The sequence below is a fragment of the Phoxinus phoxinus genome, assembly GCF_949152265.1.
Source record: "Phoxinus phoxinus genome assembly, chromosome: 7".
Taxonomy (NCBI): Eukaryota; Metazoa; Chordata; class Actinopteri; order Cypriniformes; family Leuciscidae; genus Phoxinus; species Phoxinus phoxinus.
Genome location: NC_136882.1, coordinates 3444847 through 3461055, shown reverse-complemented (window position 1 = coordinate 3461055; position 16209 = coordinate 3444847). Strand labels below are relative to the sequence as shown.

At 38.5% G+C, this 16209-nt stretch overlaps 1 protein-coding gene across 4 annotated transcripts in view; it reads left to right on the top strand.

Moving 5' to 3' along the window:
* Window positions 1-12737, top strand: part of bpifcl (BPI fold containing family C, like) — a 210383-nt gene extending 197646 nt beyond the window's left edge. For 2 of the 4 annotated variants that reach the window (XM_079618939.1, XM_079618940.1), the window contains exons 3-16: window positions 563-674; window positions 883-1011; window positions 4388-4540; window positions 4641-4704; window positions 4801-4861; window positions 5285-5376; window positions 6879-7055; window positions 8738-8797; window positions 9023-9190; window positions 10407-10471; window positions 11791-11833; window positions 11928-11991; window positions 12118-12194; window positions 12324-12737. In XM_079618939.1, coding sequence (XP_079475065.1) covers window positions 563-674; window positions 883-1011; window positions 4388-4540; window positions 4641-4704; window positions 4801-4861; window positions 5285-5376; window positions 6879-7055; window positions 8738-8797; window positions 9023-9190; window positions 10407-10471; window positions 11791-11833; window positions 11928-11991; window positions 12118-12194; window positions 12324-12374 — 1316 coding nt within the window. In that variant the 3' untranslated portion in view covers window positions 12375-12737. The remainder of the gene's footprint in view (window positions 1-562; window positions 675-882; window positions 1012-4387; window positions 4541-4640; window positions 4705-4800; window positions 4862-5284; window positions 5377-6878; window positions 7056-8737; window positions 8798-9022; window positions 9191-10406; window positions 10472-11790; window positions 11834-11927; window positions 11992-12117; window positions 12195-12323) is intronic. The other 2 variants (XM_079618938.1, XM_079618941.1) reach the window with 1 other exon arrangement.
* The last annotated feature ends 3472 nt before the right edge of the window (window positions 12738-16209 follow it).

The window sequence follows — 16209 nt, the reverse complement described above, 5'->3', positions numbered from 1 at the left end:
TAACACTGCCGTGACTGGGACGTCCGCAAAAAATAAAGTGCATCCATTTTCCCCTGACGACTGGATCTTTCGCAGCGTATTCAAAGATGTTGTTTGTCCACAGCCAGGAACAGCACATCTGCGGCATCGTACTTTCCCTGTACACAGACCCACTCGCTGTCCGTCGACTGAACACTTGTGAGGCGCGCGGCGCGACAATGATACGAAATGAGCGTAGTTGTCTTGCGCTTAAAGCGTAGTTGTCTTGTGCTGGAGGCGGTCATATGCAAACGCTGGTACGTCACTTCGTAGCGTGACGTCACTTCTTACCATGGATCCAGAACGAGCTGTATTTAGAGCTTGATTAAATAAATGATTCGTTTAAAATGGGGAGGACGTCTTAAGCTATGAAACTTGCAGGACGTTTTAATGGTACAAAGACCTCTTATATACCAAAAGATCAAGGCAAATTTGGTTTCTCATGTCATGACCCCTTTAAAATACATGAAATCTTGTATATTTGAATCATGAGGATGCTAAAGAGGTGATTTGTGCTTGTATCTGTTTCTGTACATGTGTTCAGCGTCTCAGATGTTGTCTGTCCAAATACAAAGCAAACTGAAGAGTACTGAAATCCCGGAGGTCCGGGGTGGGCTGGACATCAAGATCGGCACTGTATATTATGTCTTATCAAAGTCAGTTCGCTTACAAACAATCAAACCAAATGAACTAATTAAAATGCTCTTAATTGTCACAGATACTAAATGCATTAATTCAAACACAAATACATGAAATTCAGTCAGTAGTTCTTATATTCATCACATGTAATACACAATTATTTTAACGTAGAAAAGATGCATGAATGTATTCTGTAACTGGTGAGGCGTGTGTGTTTGTCTCCAGCATGCGGGTTGTGCAGTGCAGCATGCCCGCGCCGGCACTGGTGTTTGTGGAGGGAACCGGTGTGTCTGTGGAGGTCAGTCAGCTCACACTAGCCATCGCCGGCAGCTGGGCAACACGGTTCGGCATAATGTAAGTGCACCCGTGAATCATGGGGAAGGAGACCGCTATCACAGTTTCACCTGACGTGATCTTGGAAACATATAACACTTTCTATAAACCTTACTACACAATCTCATGATCTTAGTTGATCAAAAGGATCTTTGGGCTTTAAGTCAAATAAACCCCAACAAGGGTGATCAAGAACCCGGCGTAAAGTGGTAACAACCGGTGGTTTATTTATATCCCACTTATTACACAGCTATTTAACTTTAAGTAAATAATTGGGCAAGAACTACTGATTTGAGTAAAAAATGTATTAGTTCACTTGTAATAAACTAATATCTTCCACAAAGAAAAAGAGTTCACACACTGTAGCAAACAGCTTCTATCCCAGACGAGTAAACCAGTTAAAACAAGACGAATATGTAATTAAAAGATAATGTGCAGTCATCCCGTGTATTAACCTTTTCCACGCAAAAAGCATTTTGGCAAATGGGAATATATGACATTCCCATAATAAAAAAGATTGCTGCTCATTAGTCATTCTGAATAGACACATAACCAACATATGTGACCCCTGCTGGCAAAATGAGTCAGAATGAGCAAACAAATAAAACAAATACATAAAAAGTTATTGATATTTTCACAAAAAAATTCAAAATGATGTATGATTTGTTGGAAGGAGACAAAAAAAATTGAGCTACACCAGTTTGAAGTCGATAGAGTCAAAGTCCATTTTGAGAAAAAACAAAATCACCCAGCAACCATACCTTATAATCCCTGGTAAATTTACAGCAAATTTGGAAAAAAACAACTTAAAACCAATATCTATAGGAACATATAAATATTTAACTTTTTTTTGGATACCAGAATTGTTTGATTAACATTACTGAACTGGACAGTCTGACCTACTGTACACACGGATGTAATATAATGTTATACATCAGATGTTTTTCCCCGTTGTTAACCAAACGTTCACTAAGACAAAACAGATAATGTTTGCCTGAATACTCGGCAAGACTAACTCTATGTATACGTGTATATCGGGATCTCGCGCTGTCAGTCAGCGGGAGTAAGATCATTTTGTTTACATAAGTATATTAGTTTGAAAATCACATTTCATTGGTTCAGACTCATGCTATTGAGAAATGACTATAAATATTCACAAAGTCGTAATGCTGCGCTTTACACCGATACCAAACTTGTGCTGAGAGGAGCGCCGTCATCAAGAAGCGAGCAGAGGAAAACTGCATTGTTCATGGACAAGGGAAACTCTTTCGGTTAACCTAGTGTTAGCACGGCACTGGTCCAGGTGTTTCTTGAAGTTACTTACGCTATTTCTCGATGTAGAGAGTTCCCTCGCTGTCACACATAGATTGTCCTTGACTATTACTTTCTTGTCCTTTTCTCTGACAAACTGAAAATAATGTGAGTCTGTCCATCTCACATGTAGAATCCGTCACTGCCGTCATCTCAACCATCGCATGCTAAAGTTGCCTAAAAAGAGGAATCAAAAATCATCTTTTGGAAATTGATCTTAATGCCTTTATTTAAAAAATGAGTAAAAATCCAACCTTTAAAGGATTAGTTCACCTCAAAATGAAAATTTGCTGATAATTTACTCACCCCGATGTCATCCAAGATGTCCATGTCTTTCTTTCTTCAGTCGAAAAGAAATGAAGGTTTTTAGGGGAAAACATTCCAGGATTTTTCTATACAGAATGGACTTCAGTGGCAACCAAATATCCCAATGTTCAAAGAGGGATCAAATGTCCGTATCAATGCAGCTTCAAAGTCTCGACACGATCCCAGTCCAGAAATAAGGGTCTTATCCAGAGAAACCATCGGTCATTTACTAAAAATAAATACAAATTATATACTTTTTAACCACAAATGCCATGTCTTGTACCATCTCTGACATGCGCCACATATTACGTCATCACGTTGGAAAGGTCACAAAAAAATTATAATAATAAATTGAAACAAAGATGTCAGATGATTTTGAAGTTGGAAGAGAAAATTTGATAATTTTTTTGGCATGGCTTTATTTCAGTTCGCCTAATAGCTGGTTTGATTTGCATTGAGAGATTATCTTATGGAAAGTTCCCCATGCCGATCTCTAGGTATGGTGACGGGTGTGTGATGATGTGCGGCTAGTTTAATCCCAAAGGCCAAGGGAACTTTATCAGGATCATAGTATCCTGGATCCATGAAAAAAAAAATATATATCTGCCTGCCTCTATGGGAATTTAACATTGGGGTGTCCTGACTTATGCACCCTGTATTTTAAGGAAGAACATTTATTTATCTATCATACATAATTAAGGCATTAAGATCAATTTCCAAAAGATGATTTTTTATTCCTCTTTTTAGGCAACTTTAACATGGGTGTCTTATGCCACTGTATATATATTTTGGGTTAAAATGCATTGTAATGTGCGTCACTGAGATTATAGTGCGTGTAATATTACCAATATTTTATCAGTAATGTGTTATATTACTGCGTTACAGCAAAAAGTAATAATTGTTTAATACACTGACCCCAAGCTTCTCAAGGCCCTTCAGGGCATGGTTGCGATGACACATACCAAGTTTCGTAACAATACGTCACTATGTTCGTAAACAATTGCATTATTTTTGCCTAAAAATGATCAACAGGCAAAACGGCCAACATTAGATCATCACTGGGTCTTCAGCAAGACAACAACACAAAGCACATCCAAGTTGGTCCAAATGTTTTTGAGGGACAAGTGGCCCCTGAAAGCCCAGATCTAAATCCTATTAAGAATCTATGGCAGGAGCTCAAGCTTAAAGCAACACTGTGTAATTTTTTAAGTTGATTCTTAGCAAAACTACTTTGTTCTTTAAAATTATATGTGCTCATTAATGTATAATTACTTCTACTAACTAATCAAGTATTCTCGTAAGCGTAGAATCTGCCATTTATAATGCATACGGGTGAGCTGCTCGAATGGCGGAAGCCATGTTGTGTCTCCATCTTGAAAATACATTAGCCAAAGAGGGACAAACCTGGAGATTCAAGCTTTTCACACTGAGTGGCGCCGTGATGAATGCGAGAGGAGATTACTCGCGACTGCCGGCAGATTTGAAATAATACGGCCACCGTAGGAGTTAAAACACCCTCGGGATGGGAGGAGCTAGAAAGTAATATTCAGTTGGTAATCATAAACAATTTCACCGCTAGATGGCAGTAATTCCTACACAGTGTAGCTTTAAGGTCCATGCTCGAAAGTCCTGTAATTTAGAAGAGCTGGAGCAATATGCCAAAGAGGAATGGGAAAGATCCCTCAAGATAGCTGTCAAGTTAAGCATCATATCAAAGTCATTTGATTGTCTATAAGATATGTAATATGATGATAATATGTCTTTTGTTGTATGATTGCAGCCATGATAGCGGCTCGTTTGATCTGGCTGTGAACAATATCCACATCTACACCCTCCTGCAGTTAGCGGATGATGCTGGCCATCTCTCCATCTCCACTGTTCAATGTAGTGCTAATGTAGGAGGTGTGGGTATTCACTTCCAGGGAGGCGCTAGGTAAGAATTAACAAAGCATAAAAAATGATGATTCCTGAAGATACACGCAACAATTGGGAATATCTCTTATGACTACTAATGGAGCATTTCTATTCTTCAGCTTTTTTTTCAAGCCATTTGTAAGTGCTTTCAGTGGACAAATATCTGACATGATACGTGAGAAGGTTTGTCATTTTTTTCAAAACAAATTAGCCAACACTATTATTACTGGTGATATTTCTCATTATTGTCAATATTATTATTATTATTATTTTTTTTAGATTTGCCCGGCAATTCAACAAGCAATAAATGGATTAGAGACAACTCTACATAAAATTCCTGGTACTGGCACAAACATGTCTCAAAATTATATATTATATATAGATAGATTTATAGTTAAAAAAACACATAATATGCATAAAGAAAATAAAGTCCTATTTTTAGGACCAATAATATATATTTTTTGGTATAATCAAATATATCAAAACCATAATCATTAAGGTAAATGTGATTAATTGTTATTAAAAAAATCATTAAAAATGCCTAATTTTATTTTGTTCTTTGATGTGAACATTTTTGTGAGATTCACCCGACTGTGGGTTATTTGGGCCGTATTATTGAACTATTGCTACTTAATGATATTAATGTTGTTGACGTGATTGTAAATACAAAATCCTTGGAAAACTACTTAGAAAGCTTCAGCATGCATTGCATTCCTCTTCATTACATCACTACAGTAATCACACTCAAATTAATGATTTCTAGTTAACATACCTGTGGGCCGGTATCTATATCTGAGCATCCCTCTCACATCCGCCCCGGCTGTGACACATCAAAGCTTTGAGCTAGATGTTAAGGTAAGGACTTTTAATTCAGCATTTATAATACAGATTAAAGCCAGCATACACTGTGCGATTTCAGCATTTATTTAGTTAAATACCTCTCGCTGTACGAGTAAATCACATTAGATGTAAAGCCAAAGCTCAGGATCAATGCGGTCCGATCGTGGAGCTGCGACTTATAATATACATTTCGTGTCGCCATGGTTTAACTTTAGTTTTCGGGCGGACGCAGTGAAGGGAAAGGCACTGAGTTTAGGGCAATCGGTTCGTAGCTCTTCTTCAACTGTGCGATACCCTCACAAGTGGAGGCCGTCATTTCTAACATCAGTAATTAATCCGAGCATCTGATTGGCGGTCGGGAGAGGTTCATCGCCTCTCGTTTCCCCCTGTACACGGCACAACACAGCTGGAATTCAGCCGGACTCAAAAAAAGAGGGTAACACTTTACTTGAAGAGGTGTGCATAAGACTGATATGACACCTTCATAATCATGACAGGACACATGTCATGAATATGAAGGAGGTTTTATGCATGTTTATGACAACTGTCATTAAGTGTCATTCGCTCAATTATGACATTTATAAATCAAATATGACAATGTTTGAGATGTCTTTGTTATGACAACTTGACATTGCTAAGACAACATAACCTGTCATAAATATGTCATAAACATGACATAGCAGATTCATTATCAAACGTAAGCAACCACTTAGCTTTATGGGTTAACACAATATTTTTTAATTTTAATGACAAATTCAATTTGTATAACTGTAGTTGAGGTCAAGAAAAATATTCCTGACACAGTTATAATGTCCTCATGACAGCCAATGTCAAAACCAACCACATGACAGTTTAATAATGTTAACCCATAAAGCTAAGTGGGTTTTTTAAGTTTGATCATTAATCATTTTCAGACATATTTATGACAGGTTATGTTGTCTTGGTAATGTCAAGTTGTCATGATAAAGACATCTCAAACAATGTCATATTTGATTTATAAATGTCATAATTGAGCGAATGACACTTAATGACAGTTGTCATAAACATGCATAACACCTCCTTCATATTCATGACATGTGTCCAGTCATGATTATGAAGGTGTCATATCAGTCTTATGCACACCTCTTCAAGTAAAGTGTTACCAAAAAGAGTCATACAACTCAGGAATCGGCTCAGATTATTGCAGTGTATGCCCAGTTTAACATGTTATTGCCATAAGTCAAATTCATACAGTTACAACAGCGGTGTCCAATCCTGCTCCTGGAGGGCCGCTGTCCAGCTGATCACGGTCTGCAGAATCACTGGACACTTCCAGGCTGGTGCTGGGGCTCAACTCTCCAGGCGCAGGATTGGCTGATCATCCCTGAGCCTCAACTATTCTTAGGTTTCTCTTTCTGAATATATTTAGAATTCGAATAGATTTCTCGATTTGGACACAGTGCGTTAGATTTTATTTATTCGCTTAGGAATGTTTACTGTAACCCGCCAATGACGTTTGGTTGTTGTTCCTGTGACAGGGCGAGTTTTACAGCCGCAGTTCTCCGTCTGAACCGCCTTTCTCTGCAAGCGTGTTTGAGGCGCCGTGTGCAGAAAACCACATGCTCTCAATGTCTGCCTCTGAGTTCTTCGTCAATTCAGCAGCGTATGCATTCCTCAGCTCTGGGGCTCTTCAAATCAACATCAGAGACGACATGGTGAGGAAGTCCAAAACAATTCATTCTATTACCTTACAATGAATGAAACTAAACAGCATTTGTGTTGGAAGAGATCAGGGCCCGGTTCCCCAAAACGTTCTTATCGCTAAGTAGTTCTTAACCTCTCTCTTAACGTTATGGCACGATTCCCGACACGTTCGTACGCTAAGTATATCTTCTGTAAGTCACACTTTCGTAAGGTTGGTCTGGACCACTCTTAGCTTTGCCTTATCACTGTTTGCTGGTCTATACGAATATAATTAATATAATATAATATAATAGTTTTAATACACCCAGACAGTATTCTGTTAGGCTAATTCACGTGTTTTCATGCAAAAAATAAAATTGTCATTACACTGATTGTTGTTAGATTTTTAATTATATTATTATTATGAATTTAATTAAAAAGCGCTTTTAAAGGCCAGTGAAAGCATAGGCTACTGTCAGTTAAGTCCTATTCGGACGCTAATATTGTTTCTCTTGGGCTTGTATGGTATTTTAAACATTTATAGCCTAGGGGTGAGTCAGTGATTTTGGTGCCGTCCGAATCCATAATGTCAGTGTTTTTTCTCACCCAACCCGCGTAAAAATCCCTGCCCTAATTAGTACCTACTGTTTTTTGACAAACAGGTCGTGTGGTAATTTAATTGCCGTCTGAATCCACATCTCTGAGTTTACCAGAAGAGATTCAAAATCCACTGTTTAAACCCTTTTTGATCACTGCCGAGCACCGTACTTAAGATGTACACTTTTATTACTGAAATGCTGGAAAGTATTTAAAAGAGCAAATATTTCATCGCAGCTCCACCTCAGCGAACAAAAATGGGAAAGAGAAGAAAGCACGTACAAATTTGAAATGGTTATTGTGGCAGCAATATGTGATTCAATTAAAAAATATGTAGGCTAGGCTATTATAGGCTACTATAGTTTGGATTATTTTTTATAATATCCCATGAGTCCTAATAAATGCAATTTCAACTATTTCTGAAGTGCTTCTTTTATAAAGAACACCGCTTTCTCACATAAACAGCCCCTGCACGAGAGAATAATTGATTCTCGAGCCATCGATATCAACAGATTCAGCAGCATCGCCACGGACAGCACCGGGTAACGTCGCACGTAAGAAGGTATATCTTAAAGGATTAGTTCACTTTTAAAATGAAAATTCTGTCATCATATACTCACCCTTAAGTTGTTTCAAACCTGTATGAATTTCTTTCCTCTGCTGAACACAAAGGAAGATATTTAGAAGAATGTCAGTCACCAGACAGTTTCTGGTTCCCATTGACTTCCATAGTAGGAAAAAAATATACTATGGAAGTCAATGGGAACCAGAAACTGTCTGGTGACTGACATTCTTCTAAATATCTTCCTTTGTGTTCAGCAGAGGAAAGAAATTCATACAGGTTTGAAACAACTTAAGGGTGAGTATATGATGACAGAATTTTCATTTTAAAAGTGAACTAATCCTTTAAGCAGCTTCCTAAGGTATAGTTCGGGGAACACACTTAGGAACATAAACTACTTTGGTAAGATATATCTTTCGAGTCTTCTTAGCGCGCTAAGAGTGAGCGTTATCGGGGAACCGGGCCCTGTATCTTACACTCATTATAGACGTTCAATGAATCATGCCCTCTTATAGATTTAGTTATTAATTCACTCATTCATCTCATTTAATGTAGATACCCAAGAGTTCTCCAATCCATCTGAACACCAGTCAGTTTGGTGCCTTCGTTCCACAGGTCAGTGTATGTACAGGTCGTGACTTTGTAAGGAGAAAGATATTTTATGTTTAATGCCAACTAATAAATAACTAGAGAATATGACTATGTTTGCATATACTGACCAGTCATGAATCTCATGTGTCTTTGTATGTCTAAAATATGTTTCCTGTTCTATAGTTTTCATGTAAAATCAAGTTGTTATCCGGATGAATAATGTGCTTTCTTTACAAATGATTTGTTCAGCTACGCACATTGTATCCCAACATGGAGATGCAGGTGTTGTTATACGCCAGTGCGACGCCACTCTTCTCCTTCAGTTCAGGGGTGATAGACATTCATGTACCGGCGGCAGCAAAGTTCTCCGCTGTCAAACCTGACGGGTCGCTGGTGCCTCTCTTCAGACTGGATGTGGTGAGTTTCGTGTTTGGATACGCAAATTATGCACAAAAACATTGGACAAAAATTGCTCCAAAAACACTTTAACAGTAAAAAGGGTAATATCAAAATTGCACAAAACATGTTGGCAAGACCTTCTAGCTGTAAAGTCGAAACTACAAAAAGTGATATAAACCATGTGTTCACCAAATCAATCAATTAAAGGGATACTTCACCTCTGGAAAGATGAATGTGTATTTAAAATGGGTCATTTATGTAGTAGAAATGTGAAATTATTTTAGAATTTGGAGCCTTCTAGACTGAGAAAAGACAGAAAATGTATTTTTGGCTTATGGGGATGAAAGACAACAACTCCCAGAATGCACTTGCTTCGCTGCCCTAGGAGGCCACGCCTACCGGTAAGAGCGCAGTTGGCTTTTGCGTTCTACAGTCGCCGTTCATCATGTTTACTGCGGCGAGCAGGACGAGACTGACGGCCGCGGGAGAACGACGAGACTGACGGCCGCGGGAGAACGGCGCGAGGCCGGTGGCGGGATTACTGATGAGTGGCGCCGGCGCCTGTGAGACGCACCGGTCTCGTATCTCTCACGGAGGAGCGGGAATTTCCTTAGCAATGTTAAAACGCACATAAACACATCACTTGTTTAGCGTTCATGTAAACACTACATTCAGATTCACAAATCGGCATGAATTCAGTTAGATTGAAACAAAGGCTGTGCGTGTAAACAATGAATGGCGACTGCAGAAAGCAAAAGCTGAATCCCGGATATTTTGGACTATCTCGACGGCTGGACATGTCCGGGGAAAAAGAGGATGGTAACTCCTACTACTCAGCTTTCTCCACAGAGCAAGAGCCTGTTAGCTTAGTTTCCAAATAAAAGATGGCTGACACTATTTGTACATTCTGTGAGTGAGATCGCTCTATGGGCGGGCTGAAAACATGCGGATCTAGCGCCTTCTACTGGCTGGAGTCTCTAACCTCTGGCCAAAAAATCCTTCAATGACGCAAAATGGCGATTTTTGTGTCATCAGAGGATTTTTTCCAGACAAAAAATACATAAATCTCTCGTCTCAGGAGGACATTAGGGAGGGAAGCATGGTAATTCGAAAATACTACAGGTTTTCTACTGATACAAAGCTTAATGCTAAATCCTGAAGTATCCCTTTAATCAAAAAGGAAACAGCAATTGAGCTTAGACTGAACTCCAGTGTTCTCCTCTCACTCCTGCAGGACGGCAGCTTCAACGGGAGTGCTTGGATTGACAAAAAGCTGAGTGGAGCTTTCCAAATGAAAAAGTGAGTTTGATATTTGTCCAGTTAAAGACGCAGTCAAATGAGCTTCATTTTTAGCTGTGTTTTCATTTCAATCATGCATTGCAGTATTTGGTAACGCTTTAGATTACAGCCCGGAGAGTACTGTGTAAGTAAAACGAATTAACAGCGTACCTTTCTGTAATTATCACGTATCTATAAAGTACATAAGTGTAAGTATAAGGGAACAATATGTAAAGTTTGGGGAATAAAGGTGTAACAACCTGGAAAATTAACAAATTATTTCTACTGTAATTATTTTAGAACTAATGGCCACTTATTCTTCTATTATCATACAACAATCTTACAATTTATTAGGAACATACTGCAAAGCTTTTGTTATAATAGTGTACCAATACGTAAAGGCTTTTTAAAATTACGGGGTACATAGTGCATTTATACAGTCATTTTTTTGATGGCAAAAGTGCACTGATTAAGTTTGGGCTTCTGTGTTTCAAGTCAAGAAAAACAAAACCTATTTTTAACTTTTGCTTAAATACTGGGGATATATATTCTTGTTTTATGTAGTTACAGGGTAAGTACAATAAAAACACGTACAGTACTCTCCAGGCTGTAATCTAAAGCGTTACCCAGTTTAATTATTATTATTTTTTTATAAAGTTCCCTGAGGTCTACTTATAATGTTACTAGTATCAAACACACTTATATTTGAGAAATAATTGGCCATTTTCTACCCTATTTTTGAACGCCCACTGGATCATATGACATTATTACACAACAGACCCTTTTATGTGATGATGCGTTTCCATCGCAAATGTAGTAATTTTTTTCATATTTTCTTTTTTTTTATTCTATTTTCACTCTCTCTCTCTCTCTCTCTCTATCTCTCTCTCTCTCTCTCTCTATATATATATATATATATATATATATATGTGTGTATATATGTATATATATATTATATCATCAGTGCTAAGTATAATGCAGTATATTTTATTTTAACATGGTAACTGGATATCCCTTATTTAAATTTTTTCCTTTCGATTAGAATGCTAGAAATGTAATTAAACTCAGCATGATGACTATTACAGCGGCCATGATTAAATAATCTGTTGATCAGCAGTCTTGCACTGGTGTATTCATCTCTATTACATAATAAAGTACGAGTCGATGAGCTTTGGCAGCTTGCTTTCAGCAAAAGCTCACCCTTACACTGTGGTTGTGTAGCAAAAAATGACCTCTTGTATGTCAACATTTTATTTCTTAATGCATGAACCCTTTGAGTAAGCCCACGTGTACGTTTTCTGAAACTCTACATGATCTTTTGCCCTGAACGCTGCATCCAGTTTAACGCTGACTCTCGGATCATCAGAGATTGGTGATTTTAAGGTGAGAGCAGACAGTGATGATTCATGTCAAATATTCACTTTGGTAGATCAGCATTATGAGATGTTTTATCTTTGTCTAATCTTTCAATGTACAGACTGACACACTCGAGCAAATGTCAGTGATGGCAGTGAAGCTGTTTGTACTTCCAAAACTAAATGGTAAAAATCTCTTCATGATTTTGCATTTATTACAAACTTGCATCTGAAAACTATAGACTTTGCAAAACAGTTTTTTAGAAAGTCTGGTAACTGATAATTAACACCTTATTCTACTTTGCATTTTAGCGGTCCTGAAGGCTGGCTTTCTCTTACCCACACTGCCAGGCTTTAGTTTGATCAATTCCCAATTGCTTATAAAAAGTGTGAGTACTATTAAATGTTAAACTTTCGAATGTTTGTATTCTGAAATGTATGGGGTTTGGATTTTGTTTGATATTGCAAAATTTTTGGAAAACACAGTGATACAGTCTGCATTTGTTTGACTTTTTCAGGGCTTTGTGGCCATTATTACTGATGTCGAGGACTCCCTGACGGGCCTCTAAGCTCCACACACGAACTGCACAAAATAACAAATAACTGTACAACTGCAGAATTGTTTTCAGTGTTAGATTTATATAATCATTACTTGACATGTTCATATACAAGTTGATCAAATTTGACCATGTTATTTTCCCCACATAATATTATGTACAAACGTTTTTGCCACTTATGCATGCAAAATACTCTACAGGGAATTTTCTACAGTTTACAGTAAAAAAAGAAAGTACAAAAATAACTCTCCACATAATTCCTTCATTGGAGTAAATTTGCGTAAATAATCTGGCTTGCATGGAAGGCTGGCATGATGCCTTTAAGCTATGAGCTAGAGTTTGTGTGAAAGCTTATTAAAAAATATACAATCATAAGCAATTCAAGATTAATGTTATTTCACTACACCATTAAAGGTTTTGAAGCCTTTTGGGTATGACCAAGGCACTATAGTTTGTATATCAGTTTGAGTCCAATAATGATATATATATATACACTGTGTGTGTGTGTGTGTGTGTGTGTGTGTGTGTGTGTGTGTGTGTGTGTGTGTGTGTGTGTAGTAGAGGTCTGCACAGGCTTTAAACTTAAGCCGAACACGGCCCGTACCCGAAATCATTTAACCCGACCCGACCCAACCCGAACATTACGGTTATCTTTTAAGCCCTGAACCAGAACCAGAGGTCCGTTTGTCACAGTAAATACCTTTTCTTAATTTTATTTAATTTTTTGTAATATGCTGTATTTTATGATTGCTTGCAACTATAATAAAAAAATAGGCTACATGTACAAACACCGTTTCACCAAAGCACAGCGGCCCCCTCAGCACACGAGAAAAAAAAGAGAAAAAGCACAGAATTACAAATTACGAAACTTTGATGTGGTTGAACAGGGGAAACAGTCACTAATTCATCTGGAACTCAAACATTAAACTTCAAAACAAAGTTTGCGCTGTTACACAACTATTTACACACATATATCCTTCTCAGTTCGAGTTATGAAGGAAGAGAACAGCATCAAGAGTTGATGGTTTCAGCACGTCCTCTGATTGTGGTGTTGTGACTGAAATAGTGCGCGCGGGAGCACATGCGCAAAACAGTTTTGTAAAATGATATATATGATAAAATAAAAATTATTCATATATCATTTTACAAAACTGTTTTGCGCATGTGCTCCCGCGCGCACTATTTCAGTCACAACACCGCAATCAGAGGAGGAAGGTGGCGCTGAAACTGCGCACGCACTTTCTCTCTCGCGTGCTCATAGAATTACGATCACAACACAACAAGCAGCCAAGCACACGGCACGCAAACTATATATATGTATAGTATAGTCTATATAGTTTTCCTAAGTTACAAACCCGAACCTGACCCGAACCCGAGGCTATTCATTAAACATTAACCCGAACCCGACCCGAAACCTGTGAGTTTTTCGGGTAGCAGACCTCTAGTGTGTAGCACTCCTGAAAATAAGTATATAAAGTTATAGAAAGAACATTGCTAAAAAAGCGTGAGATGACGTCAGCACACAGGTGGGCCTCCATTTAAGGTGAGTCAGCGAAAGTGGCCCTCCAAAAGCAGAATTGGACACCTCCACTTTTAACAAGAGCCTGGAAGACAGCCGGGGTGTTGGACAGGCCAAAGGGCAGTCCTTGGTATTCAAAGTGCCTTGTGGGAGTGTAAAAGGGCCCCTATTATGCTCAGTTAGAGGTTTATAATTTTGTTCAGGGGTCTACTAGAATACGTTTACATGATTTAATGTTCACAAAATTTTCTTGCAATATACATTGTTGCAGTACCTGTTTTCACTTTGCTTTAGTTTCGGTTTCTTAAAAAACCCGCCTTACAAAAAGCCCAGTCTGCTTTCATTGGTCAGTTGGCCCAAGTCTGTTGTCATTGGTCTGGTCTACTGCTTAGTGCGTGTTTCGGAAATGTAACGTCCCTTACCATAACCTGAGTCCAGAGGCGCTGTAAATACTGCTCATGCTAATTATGGCGTATCAGAGTCCGATAATGACAGAACAACAAACTAACAACAACACTACCATTTGTAGCGAGCAGGAGTGACCATACTCTGCTTCTGGCCCTGTCTCCAGCTGTCTTTCGACAACCATCTCAATTCATTCAGTCACACACCCTCTCTCAGAAACTCTCACTAAAGACTGTCTACAAATTCAAACATACAAAATGATCCATATAAAATGTGATATAGATTTCACTGACAGTAGCTTTAAAAAGGGCACTCATTCATCAATAGATCAATGTTACACATGGTTATTCATGTCTCAGCGGTTTGTAGTGCATCAATAATCTGCTGATGGTGGTGTTGCCAATCACACAGTCCTGCCAGTTCCTCTTTACTATCAGTGTCCTCAAATGTCATCTCTCTGAAAATGAACAAGCCACACAACTCTTCATAGAGTTCCTTCACAACCTCGCAGCTGACTCAACTTCTGATGATAACACCTGTCAAACATTCATTATCCCCAGTGGAATATCAGTCTGATACCGTATCTACACCGTTCGCAACCGTTACGCCGCAAAAGCTTGAGGCTGTCTATAAATGCATCTTGAAAGTAGCAATTATCAAAAAATGTAGCATCAGACACAAAATACATATCTAATGTCTACAGTGGATAGTTGCTGGACCTCATGCTGTAGTTTATCAGGGTTTCTGTCAGAAATAATGTAAAGTTAATAACACATCATCTTTACAATCAGAGATTAGACAATAGATGAGATCAGTGAATCAGACCACATATTATCAGTAGCCAACATCAACATTTTTTTAACTATATGTGGCAATATTATGTGCAATACATTTTGGAAGCACACTTAAATTTGTACCCAACTACGCCACCCTGGTGGAGGGCCAGGGAAATACTCCAAAGAAAGACACACAGGTAAGTATTACCCACTGAGGGCAAAGATATAAACCAGTGAGACAGGGGTAACGATACAAAACATACTTTATTTTACTAAAACATCATGACGGGTCCTTTCCTCCATCCTCCACATAACACCAAGATGTCTCTCTCCTCCATCCACCCCACCACCACCAGATGGCCCCTTCCCTTACTTCGCAGGGGGTCGGTTGCGCCCCTTCCTTCGTCTTCAGGCAGGATATGCAGAGTCCGAACCCTAGTATTGCAAGCTACGGATGGGGCCAACGCCAAATAACTTGATTGCTTGCTGAACTCTTAATAAATGTTAATTGTCACAGTATTTATTCTCCCGAGTCTTTCTGGTAGAACTGACTGGGCGTGCTCCATTTCCAAACAATCAACACAACGATCATGTGTATCCCCACCTTTAAGGAAACGAGGGCAGGGAAAAGCACACTGCTTAAACTGCTGCTTGTTCGCCTTAATATAAATATATACACTAAATAGACAGAAACAGTATCACAGACAGCGCTTGCTGAAGACACAGAAGCTGAGTATGTTTCTGGGTATGCTTTATAGTTTCCTGGTCTGTGACGTCACCCGCCTATGATGTCTCGTCACACCATTGGACTGATTTCACACATGCTTCATGACGCAATCACGCAGGGGCGTTCCCACAGCGTCTCGACGCAGCTTGAAAGGGAACTTAAAATATTTGAGGTAATCGGTTACATCACAATTGTTAAGTTAAGAAATTCTAAATTTAAGTTAGCAGAACTGGCAGAATTTTATTTCGTACTTGTGCAATTTAATTGTTCTTAACTTGAAATATTTGACTAAGCCGAATTCATACATTTAACTTAAAATGATCATGTAATGTCAACTTAAATATTTTTAGTAGTATAAACTTGGCTTGCTTTAACTAGCTAATTCAGTACATGCTAAGTGGCTAATTGGTAACACAATGC